The 18,136-nt window shown below is 40.5% G+C and overlaps 2 protein-coding genes across 8 annotated transcripts in view; both read right to left on the minus strand.

Annotated features, from left to right (window-relative positions):
* Window positions 1-8,863, minus strand: part of LOC137134011 (amyloid beta precursor protein binding family B member 2) — a 32,182-nt gene extending 23,319 nt beyond the window's left edge. The window contains exons 1-6 of one of the 7 annotated variants that reach the window (XM_067518350.1): window positions 8,626-8,863; window positions 3,416-4,707; window positions 2,534-2,742; window positions 1,660-1,806; window positions 1,032-1,117; window positions 828-888 (exon numbers count right to left, since the gene is read on the minus strand). In XM_067518350.1, the coding sequence (XP_067374451.1) occupies window positions 828-888; window positions 1,032-1,117; window positions 1,660-1,806; window positions 2,534-2,742; window positions 3,416-4,676 (1,764 nt within the window). In that variant the 5' untranslated portion in view covers window positions 4,677-4,707; window positions 8,626-8,863. Of the gene's footprint in view, window positions 1-827; window positions 889-1,031; window positions 1,118-1,659; window positions 1,807-2,503; window positions 2,743-3,415; window positions 4,708-8,462; window positions 8,604-8,625 lie in introns of those variants that run through there. The other 6 variants (XM_067518351.1, XM_067518349.1, XM_067518348.1 and 3 more) reach the window with 6 other exon arrangements.
* Window positions 8,864-9,364: 501 nt separating this feature from the next.
* dele1 (DAP3 binding cell death enhancer 1) lies at window positions 9,365-15,869 on the minus strand. Its single transcript, XM_067518357.1, has 12 exons — window positions 15,681-15,869; window positions 14,680-14,797; window positions 14,108-14,210; window positions 13,327-13,471; window positions 12,997-13,218; window positions 12,805-12,887; window positions 12,589-12,679; window positions 12,299-12,441; window positions 12,038-12,196; window positions 10,666-10,758; window positions 10,019-10,166; window positions 9,365-9,844 (listed from the first exon to the last, which is right to left on the minus strand). The coding sequence occupies exons 1-12, from the start codon at window positions 15,709-15,711 to the stop codon at window positions 9,588-9,590; spliced, it is 1,593 nt and encodes a 530-aa protein (XP_067374458.1). The 5' UTR covers window positions 15,712-15,869; the 3' UTR covers window positions 9,365-9,587.
* Between the last annotated feature and the right edge of the window lie 2,267 nt (window positions 15,870-18,136).

The raw sequence follows: 18,136 nt of genomic DNA on the forward strand, positions 1-18,136 counted from the left end.
AGCTCCATGTTTTCCTGCATTGGAATCATTGTTAAAATCAACTCACTCTTAAACTTACTTTAAATCTTAAACACAGGCTAAGAGGAAAGTAAAAAAGTATATAATCACACACACAACAATTTAATTTTGACATTTTACAGGTACAATGCATTATGAAGGATCAGCTATACTATCACAAACCAGGTGTCAGAGCAATAACTCTGATGGCTAGCTGTGGAGGACTTCACATGAAATATGACAGACTTGAATCATCTTGAATTATATTCACATTTCCAGTGTTTCAACTTTCCTCTGTGGTATGAACATATCAAGCATTTTTCTTTCAAGTGACATTTAAATCTGAGTCTTGTTTTCAGGCTCATTTGATTTATGTTTGGTTATTTAAAAAGTCAAGTAAAAACCCTGACTCGACATGTAACCTTTGTGCAGAACTTTAGCATCTAAATCATGAGAATGTTTGCTTTTATTTTCTGCCTATTCACGATGTGAGCAGCTTTACCGTTTTATTGTTAAATTAACTAAATATGCCCTTTACTCTCAGAGGCATTTCTGTGTGCTATTCTCCACATGGGGGCAGTGAATACTAGTTTGACCTCCTGTCAGTTCAGAAAGGATTCACTGAGTGGCGCTGCAACAAACATAGAGAGAAAGACAGAGGACGGGATGCCAGGGAGCAGGTTCATTACGTCATTGCAAACAAGTCCTAGTTACTTCCCGTCATTTTCAAACACATCATGTGCAGCAACCTGATATATAAAAAGCATTTAAATGTTACCAGCATTTAAATGTGTTAGGCTGACACAAATGTTAAGTTGTAATGATCTTACCATTGCCTCTGGATCAGAAAAGGTATTGTTGAGGTCCACTGTTTCTAGCTGGGCTGGAGGGCTGCAGAGAAACATAAGACAACAAATAGTCATATTTTACGTAATAATTCACTAAGAAATAACCGAGCCTAGGAGTTACTATGTAATTGCAGTAGCAATAAAATTACACATTTTGCTACTGAAGAGTGTGGGTGTGTGTATTACTTGAGTTTAAGTGAAGCATAGCGGAGAGTAGCCCCTTCAAATGCCTTCAAACTGGGATCTGGATAGACTGGATAGTCCTTTAGCTCCTCGAGCAAAACAGAAAAAAAGACATTCAGAAACAGACACTAACAGTCACAGTCTTGATTTTACCAATTTATTTGCTCTAATAATTTACTACTAATAAGAGGAGAGTACTTATTTTAAAATAAAATATGGATTATTCCTCTTTGTTGAACTGGCCTGAGTGGGGATTTCTGTGTATTCATTTCAATTTTAAGAGGTGCAACAGTAATAGCCACATTAAACTTTAGGAAAAGCTGTAGAATAATAACCGGTGTCAAGTGTGATATGTGATTTAAACAGAAGAAATGGTAGAACCTATAGTGACTGTGACTGTACCAAACTCTGCAATAACCGTACTGAGTGAATATGTCACCCTATATAAAAGTATGCTTTTTTGTAATGACTGTAGAAGAGCTGTTGGTTCTGGAATCTGACAAAAACTAAAAAATGTTTCCTATTCAGAAATAAAAACATTAATCAAGGAAACCACTAAAAATGTATGTAAATTTAAAGACAGACACTTTAAACATGTGAACACTCAGATCACTTTGAGTCTGTGTGTTACCTTGGCTGTGCAGGTTGTGGTGTTGAGATTTGGTCCAGAAGAGGTGACATCATTGGAGGGGGTGGATGAGTTAGAGGAGGAGGGGGAGGATGCCAAGGGAGAGGGGACAGGCTCCACTGAGCTGTCAGATATCAGACTGCTGGGGCGCTGGGGGTGAGAAGGAGGGATGAAGACCGAGACAGAGAGAGACAGATGCATTATTAGAGAAACAGAGAAGGAGACAGACAGACAGAGGCTGGTGCGTTCACCATTGATCGTGATGACGGAGACTCATTACTGAACCCAGCTACACAAACTGCTGTTAAATCTGTGTTTTTTTATATACATATACATATATGTATGTATGTATGTATGTATGTATATGTATATATATATTTTTTTTTTAATGAAGATGTCTCAGTGAGTCTCAGTGAACATAGGGTGCACACAGGCAAAAACTAATGTTTTAAACATGAAGACTGAAGATTATTTTTTCTGACTTTTCCTGCTGGTGATTTCAGGGCCTCAGCTTAAAAACATTTTACACCACTTGTGCAACTGTAGTTACTTTTTACACCACTGGAAAGGTGGTTCTTCCCAGAATGTGTGTGTGGCTGTGACAGTTTCCTAATCTACATAAGTCTGAATATTTAGCTTTCTATAAATAATAGACTTATGTTTTATAAAACAGATGTTCACCTTTCTTAAAGTGTGTATGTATAAATTGTTAGCCATTTATTGGCTGAATAACCCTTAAACATGCAGAAAAATTAGTAGAATTGGCAGAACAAGTGTTTTCTCTTTAAGGACTTATGCTGAAATATAAATCAGCTATATTAAAGATACTAGTGCCTCAAATACCCACAAGCTGTAGTAGGTCTGTGGGTTCTCCCACCTCACTGGGTGGTTTAAGGGAGTCCTGCGTTTCCTGTAGTGGGTCACGCTCAGTGTCTGGCTCTTTGTTGGGCGACATGTGTTGGTTGCTGGAGGCAATAGGCCGGTGGTACTGCGTGGTGCCGGTGGGGACGTGCCAAAAATAGACTTCAGATGAGTCTGATATCTCCCGCCAGCCCGGGGGCAAGTCCCCTTCCCCCCATACATCTGCTGATGAATAACAGCAATACACAAACACGTGTTGCACATTAGTGTATCACACAAACAGGTATTTCTGTATGCTTACAGTGAAGCAGGCTCTTCAAGAACATATGTGGTCCTGACATATGTACAAAGGGGGGGGCAGAGTAGATTTCAAACAGGGCCAGTCTACCCCTTCTCAGTTTCTGTTGTCATAGTAACTCCAGGGCTCGTCCCCTGTAGTCTCACCCAGTGGCCACCAGCCTTTCTCCTCTCCTCTCTCTGCTGTTTAATTTTCACTGCCTGCCTTTGTAAATTTCCTTCCATACTCTCACTTTTCTAACTATTGGGTTGTCAGACTTCCTTGGTAATTATCATTAAATCCAACTCTGTTTTTCTTCTTCTTCTTTTCCCTCTTTTCACACCCTGCTATCTGCAGTATCCTAACCTTCTGTCCATCTTAATCAGTCTCTGCACCATAGGTGGCTCACAGGGACCCTAAAGGTTGCAGCAGTATTGCTGGTGTGACTTGTTTGCTAAATAAAAGACTTCTGGTAAATTTCCATTTCAGACCGTCTGTAGAGTAAATAGAAGGACAGAGAAACAAAGGAGTTGCAATCGTGGCATGATTAAATGCTGACACACACACTACATTTTCTAACAGAAAGATCAGATGTGGAGACAAACAAAACAATTTTCAAACCTGTCTCATTTGGAGTTTGATCAGAGGGTGACTCCTGGGACAGGGTGGTCCAGCTGGAGTCTTCTTCCTCTGAAGGAGTTTCAGGAGTCAGATCCATTCTTAAGCCTACTTTGGGGAGCCCAGGCTCTGGTTCAGGATCAGACAGGGCAAGGGGTTCCCTGTTCCTGGTAGGGGTATTCCTCTCTGAAACACGAGCCTGTTTAGGGGAAGAAGGAGGGTACTGTTGCAGGAACTGGTTCTCATTGTTAGGGTGCAGCTCCACCTTGATCACCCTGGGCTGGGAGCTGCGAGGGGGCTTTGCTGGACTGCGTGGACTGGCCTGAACCTGGATACAGAGTTCCTCTCTGACCTGGGGTGGAGCATGGTTCTGGAGAGGGTTGTGGTTTTCTGGAATCCACTCTGGGCTGTTGGTGGAAGAGGAGGAGGTAGAGGATAGTGGGACTTCCACCACCACTGGTAGCAGGGGCTGCCTTGACGTTGGTGTTGGGTCATCTTGCTCTTCCTCCTCCTCCACAACTGGCCCCACCTCTTCCTTCTCTTCGTGGGAGGCCTGGTTGCTGCTGGGCTTCTCCTCCTTCTGGCTCTCCCTCTCTTTGGCAGGACTGGCCAGCTCCTTCTCTGGAGAAGCCTGCTGCTTCTTCTCCTCTTTCTCCTCCTTGTTTCCACAGTTAAAGTCCAGATCCCAGCCCTTCACATGATACTCCAAGAAGCTCTTGGTCCTTCTTCGAAATGGGGGCTGCTGTGAGTTGTCTTTCCCAGATTCCAGCCAGTCAGAAGTTGGGTTATTTATGAGATCATTGTGAATTTTGCCCTCTGTGTTGGCTCTGCTCAGCTCCATCTGCTGACTCTCTGCTCGTCTCTGCATGTTGGCCCCATTCTTTACCAGTTTGGGGTTTGGTGTATTGAACAGTGAGGAGGAGGAGCAGGAGGAGTAGAGGGCTGAACTAGAGGAGGACTTAGTGGGGAGACCTCTCCCTCTGGTTACAGGTTGGTTTTTTGAGGCCAAAGCCAAGTTGTCACTTATGCCCATGGCACTCCGCACACTGGTCATTGCGTATCTCTGACGGCTCTTTGGCAAAGTGGCCGAGCTTCCGGTTTCCATGGACTCCTTAATGACATCACGCCCAAGCAGCTGGTTGTAAGAGGAACGAAGGCTGAGAGAGGTGGGAGGATTGGCGGAGAGGCTGCTGCGATTGGCCAAACCCACATTTGAAGGGGAGGAGCCAGAACGTGAGAGTGGAGGGGTTTGCGCTGACATCATAATTGACAGGCAATATACAGCCCTGATTGAACTAATGGGAGAAGAGAGGGCACAGTCAAAAGTCATGTATCAGTCTACAAGGGGATGTGCTACATCAGATACATTATTATTGCTTTATATATATACACACACACACACACACACACACACACACACACACACACATATATATATATATATATACATCCGAGAAATACAAAGGAGTGAGACTATCTCCATTTGATGATACATATATATATATATATATATATATATATATATATATATATATATATATATATATACATACACACACACACACACACACATATATATATATTAATATATATAATAATTCAAAGTATGCACAGCAGAGCATTATTCCCCCCCCTCCAAAAATAGGGGGACGAATAGTGTATTAGTCTTTTCAGTTCTGTTTTAGGGTACAGCAGTGAAATGCTGACATTGTTCTTTGCTTTAAGAAAAAATAACCCATTTCCAACTTGAAACTGTTTCCGTGCCTACATCTGCAGAGCTAGAATATTAGGAATCAATAGCATAATAAATTGTTATATCAACTAGAGTAGAAAGTATTGATTAATTAGTCGATTAATTAGTTAGCTACTATTTTGTTAACCCCATTAAGTATATCAGTGAATACTGGCTACATAAGGAAATCTCCTGTCTTCACTACAGTTAAATAACAGCACAAAAATAGTGGGTTAAGTTTAAGAAGGATGAACATGAAATCAGGACCTATCACTGATCCCTCTCCTACTCTGTCTGCTGCTGATGGGGACTCTCTGCTCACAGCTAGGGAGTCCCGCCTGGTTTGTGACTGTCTCATTGTCCACCAGAACCTGCGACACATTAGGTTGATACAGCTTTTTACGACTTCCAGCTTTAGGTGTATGTGGACTAACGTGTTTATTACCTTATTTACCAATAAGCTTGTTGTGGTGATTGTGGGTGGATGGAGAACTGAGGGCGCAGCTGAAATCATCCATTTTCTGCACGTTTATGATCGTTTAACGAGGGTTTATGATCATTTCCTACTTTCATTTGCGGAGCGTTTTTACGTTCGATTTAAGATGGAACTTTTTACTTTACCTGAGCTGTCTGCGCCTGCGAGGGAATGTTGTTAGTGTCCCAATATTGTCCCAGGTACTAAAATTTACCGTTAATCTCTAGCCCAACCTGCGACCCGTCGACGCACGTTGCGTAAATCGATGTGTTTGTAATCAATTACGTCGGCGCGTCGACCCCCTAATACATTTATTACATATAAACACTTTGATACATATCGTTTTTGACCAAATTATGTGCTGAGCTGCCTGGAAAATACTCCTCACTCTCTATTGTCTCTGAGTTCAATAATACTGATTCTCCTTTTGGTTGCAAAATTTTTTATGTTCCCTTATCAAAATGACTGGCTAATGGTCAGTGACTGGACAAGTGTTTTTTCAAAAGCTTTTTTCACTGGCTGACAACAGCTGTAACTATTATAATTAGGAAAATAATTATCACGGCCTTTTACATAGTGTTTTGTGTTACGTTGCTGCTCAGCAACGGTTGTGAAAAAAATCTGTGACATCGTCAAATGGAGATAGTCTCACTCCTTTGTATTTCTCGGATGTTACAACTCAACATAAAGCGCCTTTCTGTTTGCTGTCTCTCTCTGCAGCTCAGCCATACTCAGGGGCTGTTATTGATACACTGTGTTGCCGATTATTTTCCAGCCTCAGACCCGTTTTACACATAAAGTGTAACTGCTGAAGTGCTAAAAAAACACTGCATCAAAGTGATGCTGGATTGCAATTTGCATTATATTGGGAGCGAGTCAGACCCTCGATGAATTCACCCAGGGCTGACATACAAAGCTGGGGTTGAGGTATAAGCTGGTCTTTGGGGAGGAGAAGTCAGCTCCTGCTAACTGGCTAGTAACTCCTTTATCTCTGGGTGGATCAGGTCTGTGCTGATCAATACAGACATATGTGTAGCAAAGAATAATTATGATCTAAAGACACAGCACATGTATGGGATGTGTCACTATGACTTTGGCTTTTACGGATTTCATTAGACTTCACCCCTCTGGAAAGCTGGTAAACAACAGATATAGATAGAAAAATATGTCCAGGCATGTTATCGTAATGTATAAACATCCTTTTACCCAACTATACACGCACAAACAAACACACACACACACACATACACAGCTCAGACAATGCTACAGTCATGATCAGCACCTTTTCTTGAAAACATGGAAAATGCGAATGCAGCAGATTTTATAGCACAACAAAATCTTGGGAAAAAACAGAAGCTTAATTTTGGAGAAAACAGACTTTGTTCATGTGGGTCCCCTATCTGTTTTCTGCTCCCTGGGTGGTTGTAGTGTTGTCCTTCTGTGACAACAACCTGTTTGTGCTGAGTCTGCACTCACACTACGGGCCTTTGACTTGAACATAAACACAGCACCAAGGGTCAACAGGTATAAAGTACTTGCACTGACCTGCCCAATCAGCAGTGCTTATCACTACTGTCAGGTAAACCACCTTGTAACCCCTATTGTAATATTTTCCATTTAATGGTGAACTATTTCTTCTTTAGGTTATAGTAAATTTTCACTTATGTCTAAATGCAATAATCTACAAAGCCTAAAAAGGTGACTATTGTAAAGCTTTTTGCTCTACAGTTACAAATTGTGCCTAGAGGGACATAAATTTATGGCAAACATGTTGCATGACTCAGATTACCTATCATGACACAACCACACAATCTGACAAGGCGCAACAGGCAAACAGCACATCCAACTCCTTTGCCCTGTTCTTCTGGCTTTCTTTTTTATTATTACTGTACATCAGAGTTGCACTCACACTAGATCACCTGGACAGAGATAGGAGGCTTCCCCCCCCCCGACAATGCAGCCAGGGCTCCATTAGTTAAAGAAAAGTGGGGCGAGGAGAGGATGCGAGGGGAGTGGGGAGGAGAAAGGATGGTTATTAGAAGGAGAAAGCGTGGTGAATGACACAGCAGTTTGCAGGGCAGTGGAACACGCAGAAGTAGTTAAACTGTTGTCAATAAATAAACAATAAAACTGTTGTGCCCCAAAACAGCAAAGGTCCATCGTGAGATGCACAAGATTTAAGCACCTGGCCAGAGCACAGCAGCAACGTATAATAAAACAACCACACTCCATTACCCTTAGCTTTTGGTTTTGTGTCTTTTTTCTGCTTTCTTCCTGTGTTTGATCTAGTGACTCTTACAATGTGGAATCCACATTGATGGAGAAAGAAATCAAGTAACGGTCTCCTACATGTTTACCTGCATCATTGTAAAGAATTAAACTTGTTTACGGACAAAACTGTTCTCTCCTTCTTTATGTAGAAGCAATCTGCTTTAGTTATTGCTGTCTGCTTCACTTGTATAGTGTTTACAAGCAAGAGTGCAATAACCTCAAGGTCACCTAAAAATGAACATCTACTTCTTATTAGTTCCTAACAATTACATCCTTTATAGAGGCATCATCAGGTAATTTACAGATATTATCAGCTACATTGGCATGTCTGGGGAATCCATTCTTCCTCATCAATAGTCTCTGTATTGACAGGGCCCTTACCACAACTCTGAGCTACAAACACTGCTTCAGAAATGAAACGCAACAGATGAAAGCACACCCAAGGGGGAAATGAACTTGAAAAGTCGATGATGTCATGGGTGGAGTATCCTAGCCCCTCGTTTTTTGCTGCTTCCCCAATAAACTCCCTCACTGACATATCACAAACAGCGTCAGGTCATTTTAAAATCTACCATAGCGCCAAGGATGCACAGGTGGAGTTGCCAATATCGCGGAAACAAAGCTGCCGATATGTGGATAGACGCAGTTAATCTCCACCATCCGGTGCCTCTCTCCAACCCCATCACCACCGCCGCACTGGGAGGGGAGCACATCCCATCGAGAGCATCTACTTACATCCACTCGCCGCTTCGATCAGCCTCCGGGCGTCAGCGACTCCACTCCCACAGAAGCACACACTAATGAGCAGCACCGAGGTGGACGGTCACTTGTAAGCGCCAGTTCGCCCGTAGCTGCAGCCGGCAGCCCGTATTGGATCACATCACATTATCTGCCCTCCCAGTCCAGCTCGGTGCTCGCTGGCGGACAAGCTGCGCTTTCTCTATGCGCCAGAGGATCCCGGGGCGGCGCGGCGCTGAGCCGGCCAATCAGAGCCGCGGACGCAGGACGCTCGGCGCACGGAGGAGACGCAACCATAATAAATCTACCGGTGTTATTTTGCAATTCAGGTAATGAAATCGCACATCATCGAAGTCTTACGTCATGCGAGAGTCCGGCAATATATATTTCACAGGGACTAACTTTCAGTGGTCTTTAAACCACTGCTGGTACCACCTGTAAAAAAATTTGCATTTTGCATTTTGGAATATATTTTTTATTACTGTGTGTTTTAACAGCAGAACACTGTTCACCTTGGGTAACAGGTTTGATTCTCAGAAATATGCAGAACCAAAAGTTTTTCTTTTGCAATGGCAGAAAGCACTGACCCTAACAAGCTGTGTTCTTGAAATGATATGATACTGATATACTTTGTCCGTTTCACAGCATAATGTCGAAGGAGAAAAAAGAATGAAGTAAAGTGAGATTCTCAACCCAACTAACAGGCACAATAATTATACTTCTCTTCCCCCACAGAAAAGCTTATACACTTTAACACACAATACAAATCTTCCACATCTCATTTTACACATAATGAAACTCACTACTTTCAGACTTATACAATATAAAATCATCAATATATTAACATATCTACACTCTCACATTTGACAAGTCTTTTCATACAGTCTCTTTTCATACATTAGAACATGTACACACCTAACACAATTAAAAATACATTCCTCAGTTTTCCCTTAGAGTAACTATTCTATTCCCACAGTCCACTGGCAGGTTCCTCCCTCTGAGCTCTGTGAATGGACGTGCACAGGTGTTGAGGACAGAAGTGTGGGGGCACACAAGTTCCCGGTGCTCCAGGAGTGAGGCAGGAAGGAAGGGGTGGTGGGGTGGCTAGAGGGTTTAGAGGGACACGTCTGGGAAAGAGTGGACAGTGGCTGCTGGAGCCAATGGTCGCTCAGAGACAAACAAGGAGTTGAATGGATGGAGCGCAACACAGCATCCTCTGCAGAAGAGGAAAGGGAGAGAGAAGGGAGTCAATTGCTCATTCTCACAGATATTATCACTGTTGTCTTGGCTCATTAAAAGCTGATCCCATATAGTGTCATCAGTAACAAATGAACAAAATGCAGTGACTAATTCAGATGAATTATCTTTTCAACAGAGCATGTGTGCTTACCCTTACTGTGAGGCGTCAGTAAGCTCTTAGCCTGCCTGTTTCCTGCTTGAGCAGCTCGTTTGTACAGTTCAATTGCTGTTGTCAGATTCTGCTGCACCCCAAATCCACTCTCATAACACTGACCCAGAAAAAGCAGGGCGTTGTCATCCTGGGCACAAGAATACAAAATGGCATGTTATTTTGGCAGTGTAGGTGCCAAGAACCACCTATTGAAGGTGCAAGAACTTGATTTGGTGGCTTCTGTGCAGAGACAGACAGGCAGACATCTCGATTTAGATCGTAAACTGACAACAGGAACTTCAATGGAGAGAACAGTGTGAGCAGAAGAAAAAACATATCATCATCAAAACACTCACAATAGCTGTCAATCAATCACTTCAGAAATGCAGACTCATTGAATGTCTTTTTCAATGAGTCTGCACTTCTGACGTGATATTAAATAATAACTTATCAAATAATTTACTTCAACACAAATTGTAAGCGGGAATGCCTTTAAAAAAAAAGAGCTGTGAATATAAAAAAAGCTCAAGGTTAGGATTCCCAGTTTCCTAACGCAGACTGACAGACACATTACACCACAAGGGGAGGTAAAATCACAGCGATAAAGCCATTGATAAAAGGCTAGAAGCATCTAGAAGGGCACTCACTCCGCTCTCTGCTGCCATCTTTAGGTACTGGACAGACTTGCTCCCATCTCTCACTGGCTCCTGTGAGTAGACCGAGGCCAGGCAAAGCTGAGCCTGAAGAGGGAGAAAAGTGGAGTATTTTTTTTGGTTCAACATGAGCACACAAACAGCTGTTTATTAAATCGCACACACATAGACATACATAGAAACACTTACTTATTGGTAAGTAATGTATAATAGTCACAGTTCTTACATTATTATTTAAGTGTCCCTGTAAGCCATGACAGAGTGACAATGAGCCATAATGCACAGCACCAGGAATCCTGAAACTGAAGCAGCTAAATGGCATTCAGCCATCAATTTTACCTCTGCTTTCGTCACACTGAAATGTCAAAAATAGCAAAATATTGATGTAATGATACCAAAATCTCATAGTACTATATTTACACAATAAAAGGTTTATACAGGATACAATACTAATTAAAAAATACTTTTACAAAATACAAAATTAAAGATAATTTTATGAAATTAACAAATTCACATTTTTTGGTTTGTACAGCCTTTAATGCGTTTCCTTTTTTTTTGTTGTTTTCAGCTTTGAGAGAGCTACAACTACATCCATGATTACACCTGAACACATTAGATGAACTGAAAAAACAAACAAACAAAAACCTGTTACACACCTGGCAGACCAACAGTCCATAGTTGCTATCATGTTGAAACTTGCCTTAAACACTCCTAATGTGTGCAAAACAATCTTACTCAGTCGTCAGCAATGGCAAGAAAAAATGCATCCTGGACTGCCTACAACGCGGCAAAGTCCCCCTGTAATATCCCAGTACGTATTGTCACAGTTCTACAACATCATTAAGACTTATTCTGCATAATGATAATGCAATTTACTTATTATATGATCTATTTCTACATCATTATCAAATGACTAAAATTTATTTATAGCTCAACAAGTAAACAAGAGTGGGGGCCTGGTGACACAGTGGTAGAGCATTGGGTTGGGATGCAGAAGGCCGTCGGTTTGAATCCCACCCCAACTGCCCCGCCCAGCCACCAATAATCACCCGGGTGCCGGTCCCGAGCTTGGATAAAAATGGGAGGGTTGCGACAGGAAGGGCATCCGGTGTAAAAACGGATGCCAAATCAATGTGTGAAACATGTTAATCTTTTCCCAACAAGTAAGCAAGAGTGCTGGAAAATGATTTAAAGTATTGTAAAAAAAACAATAAAGACATAAATGAAAATGGTAACATTCCTTTTTTTCCATTACCTAGGAATTTCTAAAGTACAGTTTTATAACAGCGTATAAAATATGGTTGTAATAAAGTTAAAGAGGCATTGTCTGACAAAAGAGCTTACAAAATGAGGTCATGATTCCTACCTTAGTGAGCCCGGCTGCAGCAGCCCGCTCAAGCAGGTCAATGACCGTGTTCAGCTCCTCTAAACTCTGGTTCCCTCTGGTGGTCAGGAGCAGCTTTGCATAGCGGTACTGAGCCTGTATGTGACCCCCGACTGCTGCCTGGCAGTAGTAATACAGAGCCTGGAAATCAAATTACATAAGAGTCATTTCAGGACTAATATATGAGAAGTGTGACTGTGATATTTTTTATGAGAAAGCAAAGTGGGCTGACTGGGTTCTCACCTTGTCTTTGTCCTTTTTGACTCCTTTGCCTTTCTCATAGCACACAGCCGTGTTAAACTGCGCTTTGCTGTAACCTTGCTGAGCTGCAGCTAAAAAACATGTAAACGCTTCCTTGTCATTCTTGCTCCTGGCACTTTCTATACCTGCCAACATTAGAAAAACAACGATATTGGCTAAGCACAGAAAAATAACAAGAACAACAACAACAAAAAAACAAAATATACTTTCTGAAAGCAAAACTAGATTAAATTAACCCTCACTGTGTTTGTGAGTTAGTATCAAATCCTTACCGATGATGTTAAGGATTACAGGAACGCTGGTGTTTCCCACATGTCTGAGATCAAGTGCTGCTCCTGCCAGCTTCTCCTCATCAGACATGTCCTACACCACAAGAGAGAAGAAAGAAAGAAACAAACAAACACACACAAAAAAATAAATATCACAGGTCAACCACAGGTCAAGATCAGTCCCTTTTAAATATGAAAAACAGTGATGTAGATTCTGACCTTGTCATTGGCATCTTTTGTCTCTGTGTTGTTTTGGTTGCCATCCTTCTGCTGAGGGCAGGATGCTGACAGAGGCGATGCTCCTGTGAGACAGAGGAGAAAACTGTATTATTTCCCAAAACTATTACATTAACTTAAAAACACACAGTTTTCAAAAGTGTCAAACTGAAAAGTACAGAGTGTAGAACAAACCAGGTACAGGCAAATTCTGGTTTAGCAGTGCCCACTGGTGGTCAGGGATGGAGAAGTCAGCAGTCACATGGTCCTGGTCACTGCTGATGTGAGGACTGGCATCACCTGCACTGCTGCTGCTGTTGCTGCTCTGAGCTGAGGACTGGTCTTGGTTCAGTCTCTCTGGCACATCCTGCAGACACAGCACACTCCTTCCTCTGGGCAGGACATCACCCCTGGATACTGCAATATCAAGTGTTTATTGTTTATTTTGGCAATTGATGTCATCAGTTGAGATGAAGAAGATCAACAATCAGTGTTTCTACTGCTAGGTTGGACATAAAGACTCACAGATCTCCAGCAGAATGTGATAGCCACACTTGTGCAGGGAGGAGGGTGCTGTCAGGGCTCCAGAAGCTGAATTGGTCTCAGTGCTAGCAGAGAAGCGGGAGTGGATCCTCCTGCAGATCTGCATGAACAGAACTGCTGCAGCACTCTGTGGAAAAACAATCTCGCTATAAGTGTCATTATGTTAAAATAGTTACAGGTTTTCTTTTCAAACAAAACTTCAGTCCCATTCCGTTAAAGAGAGACAAAGGACATTTCAGTTTGAGTGTTTATATGTGCACAAAACTGGATGATGACATTTTCACATTAGAACTCTAGTTGTAAAATCATAGTGATCTTTGCAGACATTTTGGTTTTTGCACTTGTACAGCTTTGCCAAGCGAAGCCATATTGTATTAAAGTCTGTAAAAGGCGATCATCAACTACACGGAGGTAGAGAATTTAATCTTGCAAACACAAAAAAAATGCATTAAGTTATTGCAAAGCACAGCAGAACATTTAATTTTGAAATTGGACAGGTAGTTTCACTGGCTGTGCCTTGGTATGTGTGTGGTTGTGCGATCAAGTTTACCTTGAGCATATTATGTTTTAAAACTAATAGCTGTCAAATAGTGCACATAAACCCCAACACAATACACTAGTTTTCGTATCAGTCTATACGGTTTAGTATAGTAAGTCCTTAATCTCTTCCTTACAATAAACATATGAACATAAATCCACACAGTCATACAAGGTAAAAAAAGTCTTATCAGTTGCGTTTTAAGTAGAGAGATAAAAGACACACCCATCCCACAGCATCCAGCGCTGTGTAACGTGGGATCTCAGTGTAGCCAAATTGAAATGTCCTGTGTTTCTTCCTCCTTTCTCCATCTCCCTCTTTCTGAGCACTAAGAGAAAACAGCACAAACAAAATTCAAACAATTGTATGTCTATTTCAAGTTTAACAGATTAAGATATTAATCTGTTATACAAAAAATTGTGTTTTGGCAGATGACTTAGTTTGTGTTCCTTCAAACAACTCTGTTCACACACACACACACACACACACACACACACACACACTGCAAATGGTGCTGGATGATGCAAACAGCTGAAAGTTTGACATTGAGAGTGGCTACAGGGAAGGAACAGGTTCAAAAAAGGGGTTAAAAAGAAAAAAGGAAAAGGATGAGAGTTGTCTCTGAGGTTTGACCTTAATTCAAAAGGTTCTCTTTTCATCAGCTGATATGACGGTGGTTTGAGGGCAAAGTCGAGATGAAAGGGAAGACACTATTTTTCTATATTTCTTACTTCTTTCTTTTAAGGGTTTTGTTGTCCGACGTGGACAAAGTCTGGACAGTAAAACCTGGAATCTACCTGGTGTCAGAGGAGTGTCGAGAGGTAGAGAGGACAGTTGAGCTGTTGATGACCTCATCCTCCACATGGTGGTTCTGGGGCAGTCGCAGGGGGTTGCTGCCATGGCATCGATGTAGAACTAAAGTGTAGAGGGAAGAGAAAAATTACAGTTTTCAAATTTCAAATAATTACAATTTCAAATATTGTTATAAACTAAACATCTTTGAGTTTTCTAGTGATGTGTGGATGAGAGGAAATATTTTATGCGTCTACAACTTAAATATAAGACTTCTTAACCAGTACTTTTAGAAAAACCGTGGTGTACACTATATGCGCAACCCTTCGTTTGTAAATACAAAACATGAATTGGGGTCAAATAAGCTATTATAGCCTGTTTTTTCTTAATAGTGTTGACACGTTCTATCAGAGATATGTCAAACCAACTGTACAAGCTTCAGATTTCTGATAAATAGCACACATGGCCCTGTGGCCTGTTAAACCCTAATTTTAGACAACAGCTGTGTAATAAAGACATAGATCTGATTTTTAAAAAAGGCCACTTTTGAGATTTAATGCAATTGTCGTTTTTAGATATTTTAGATAAACTTATACGTTAAGATGTATTGAAGATAATTCGCCAAATGTCTGAATATCCAAAGTTAAATTGTCTACCCCACAGTTTTCGAAAAATATAATGCGTGTAAGACTTGCAGATGCCGTGTAATGCATGTTTGCACTGGGGTTCAGCCTCGCACAAGCCCTCTAAAAATAAACAGCAACAGAAGCCAAACCTGTGGCACCACAAACAGGTGGTGTCCGGTGCATCCACAGAGAAACGTCAGTCACTTTATTGCTGTTTGCTTAGTTTACTAGGTAACTAATGTCAGCCAACACTGGTGTCACAATAAACGACATTTCTTACTAGACTTGGTAAACAGCTACCAAAAACAATATAACAGAAGGTTAATGTTACGCAACAGGGAAAGTAAAAGTTTCCCGAAAGTCAGTAAGATTTCTCTCACCTCTTCCAACAAAACCTTGAACCCTCCACATGGTTTGTCTTTTACAGTAGCTTAAAATAACGTTAACGAGATATGTCCATTTTGAGATTAATCTGGAGGGTCCTCTGGACCCATCGACTACCCCAGGTTCCCGTTTTTAGACAGATGGGTCTCTCTGTTGAATAAAATCGGTCACGAGTGTCGGAAGTGTCGAAAGCTGCTCCACTGACGCAACCGAGGAAGAGTGAAAGGCTGTTTTATGTCGTCACAGCGTCACCGAGCAGTGGGCGAGGGAACTACAGGGCGAGGGAATTGTAGCAAGACACAGTCACAGTGTGCGGGGAAAATGTTCCCAAGACTGGTGAGTAACTTGTTAGTTAAGATTACAGCTTGGGGTAAGGGTGTGATAAACAATAAGATATATCCAAATATATATATATATCGGTAAACAGACTTCACTTCACACATAATCTACTCACAACCTTTGTGATCTTATACTAATCAGTGTGTGGGATGAATGTAATGGAAAGTAATGGGAAGGCACTGTAATGTTTTAGGTGATCCTAAATGGTTTGACAACAAGTTTGAGACATGGACTGGGACAAGAAAAATAACTCATGGTAAAAAAAATAACTGCTACTAAACAATTAGTGGTTGCTGTGTATCTCCAAAAGTCATGTATGTCATGTAATTAAATTAACAGGTTAGATAGAAGGATTCAATATCACTTTGCGTTATGTCAGTAATTTCTGCTGTTAAATGCTGGGTGTGGACACATATTAGAAAATATTGCTTGCGTATTTAATGAATAAATAAATCATTTCTAAATTTAATTTCCAACACAGATTTGATATCTATACATCAGCCACAACATGAATACTACCTGGTGGTTTTAGTATAAAAATACTGTATGTTTTTTTTTAAAGTGAACAAATGGATTCTTGAAATCACCATCTCCGAGTGATTTTTCAGCCCATTGTTTTTTTTCCAAAAAATACTGTATGTTGTTGTTTAAAATACATTGTTTTCTTACCTCAGTACTTTTTTTGTACTTTTTTTGTATTTTTTTCAGTACTAGATAATATTATAAAAGATATTTTATTAGGCCAATACTTGCACGCATTGAGTTTCTGAACTTCTCTCACCTCTTGAATTACAATTAGAAATTACATGTGCCCAGACTGCCCAGAGTGACCATGCTGAATCTGTCCACCAAGACATTATTGAGATCACCTGATCAGTGTATGTGATATAGTTACAATAGATGTATAAGTTATTTGACTACATATTGGCCAACTAAATAGACAAATTAATAAATAAAAATTTCCCAAAAGAGTTTTAGTCCTAGTTAGGTGAAGAGGGCTATTTTGGCTTAGGACATGTGAAGTCTAAATGCATGTTTCTGTTATAATTGACTGGTATATTTTATTTTTATTTTCTTTCTAGGCTGGTTGAAACTGGAAACAAGATTTTGACACATTTATAATGTTCAAACAAAATGTGGGGTTCTGCATATTTAACTCTGTGGTGCTATAATTTAGTGGTCTGTAATTTAACCTGAAACAATTTTACAGGAATTAATTACATTATTTCAAATACTTATTTTTTTGTCTGGTCAACATTTTCTAAACTCATGACCTTGCTATGAAATATTAAAAGATTATTTTTTCTGAGTTTTGCTGCAGGAGTTGCAGGATTAAATTTAATATACTGGGTTTATGTAAAGAAAATGTCTAAAAATGTCTTCACTAGTGAAGCTACAACACACCACAGCACTATTCACTTTAAGATATAGCCTCATATTTCCATAATTCAAAAGCAGTGCACACATTGTTAATGAGAAAGTGTCAGACATACTAAAAAATAAAGATGTGAATTATTATATCTGCCATAAAGTTCAAAATCAGTAATTTGTAGAGGTTCGGCTCAGGAAAGGAAGGCAATATTTTATTTTCCAATTAAGTTTCTGCAGAGTCATTAATAAAGCACAGAGACAACCAGGTTTTATGATAGAGTCTAATAAAAATTCTAATTCTCAATGTTTAATAAAAACGTCTTTCTACCATTAATTCTTGGACTTCTTGCATGTGATGCATTTTTCTCTCATTCATTATTTCTGCAAGGACACATGGATGCTTGCTACATCTATTTAAAGTTCCTCAGGATTAGAGTTGGAGCTCAGGTGTATTTTAAACTATATAATGGAAATGATGTGGTGTATAGTCAATAAGGAGACTGTGATTTAACCAGGATGGTATGATGGTAAAATATACAACATCTATGCTCTTCTTTGGCAAATAAAGGATTCTCTGACCAGGGTTGTTTTAGAAACCATTTACCTCGTCGGTCGCTTAGGGCATGATTCAAAGAGTTACGCATGCCCTGACACTTTCTGAAAACACACTCTCTTCCAGTCAGAATGGGGCTGGAGGGAAGAGATCAGCAGTTCAAACGTCAGATTAAACTAGGAATAATTC

Source organism: Channa argus, chromosome 10, assembly GCF_033026475.1.
Source record: "Channa argus isolate prfri chromosome 10, Channa argus male v1.0, whole genome shotgun sequence".
Lineage (NCBI taxonomy): Eukaryota > Metazoa > Chordata > Actinopteri > Anabantiformes > Channidae > Channa > Channa argus.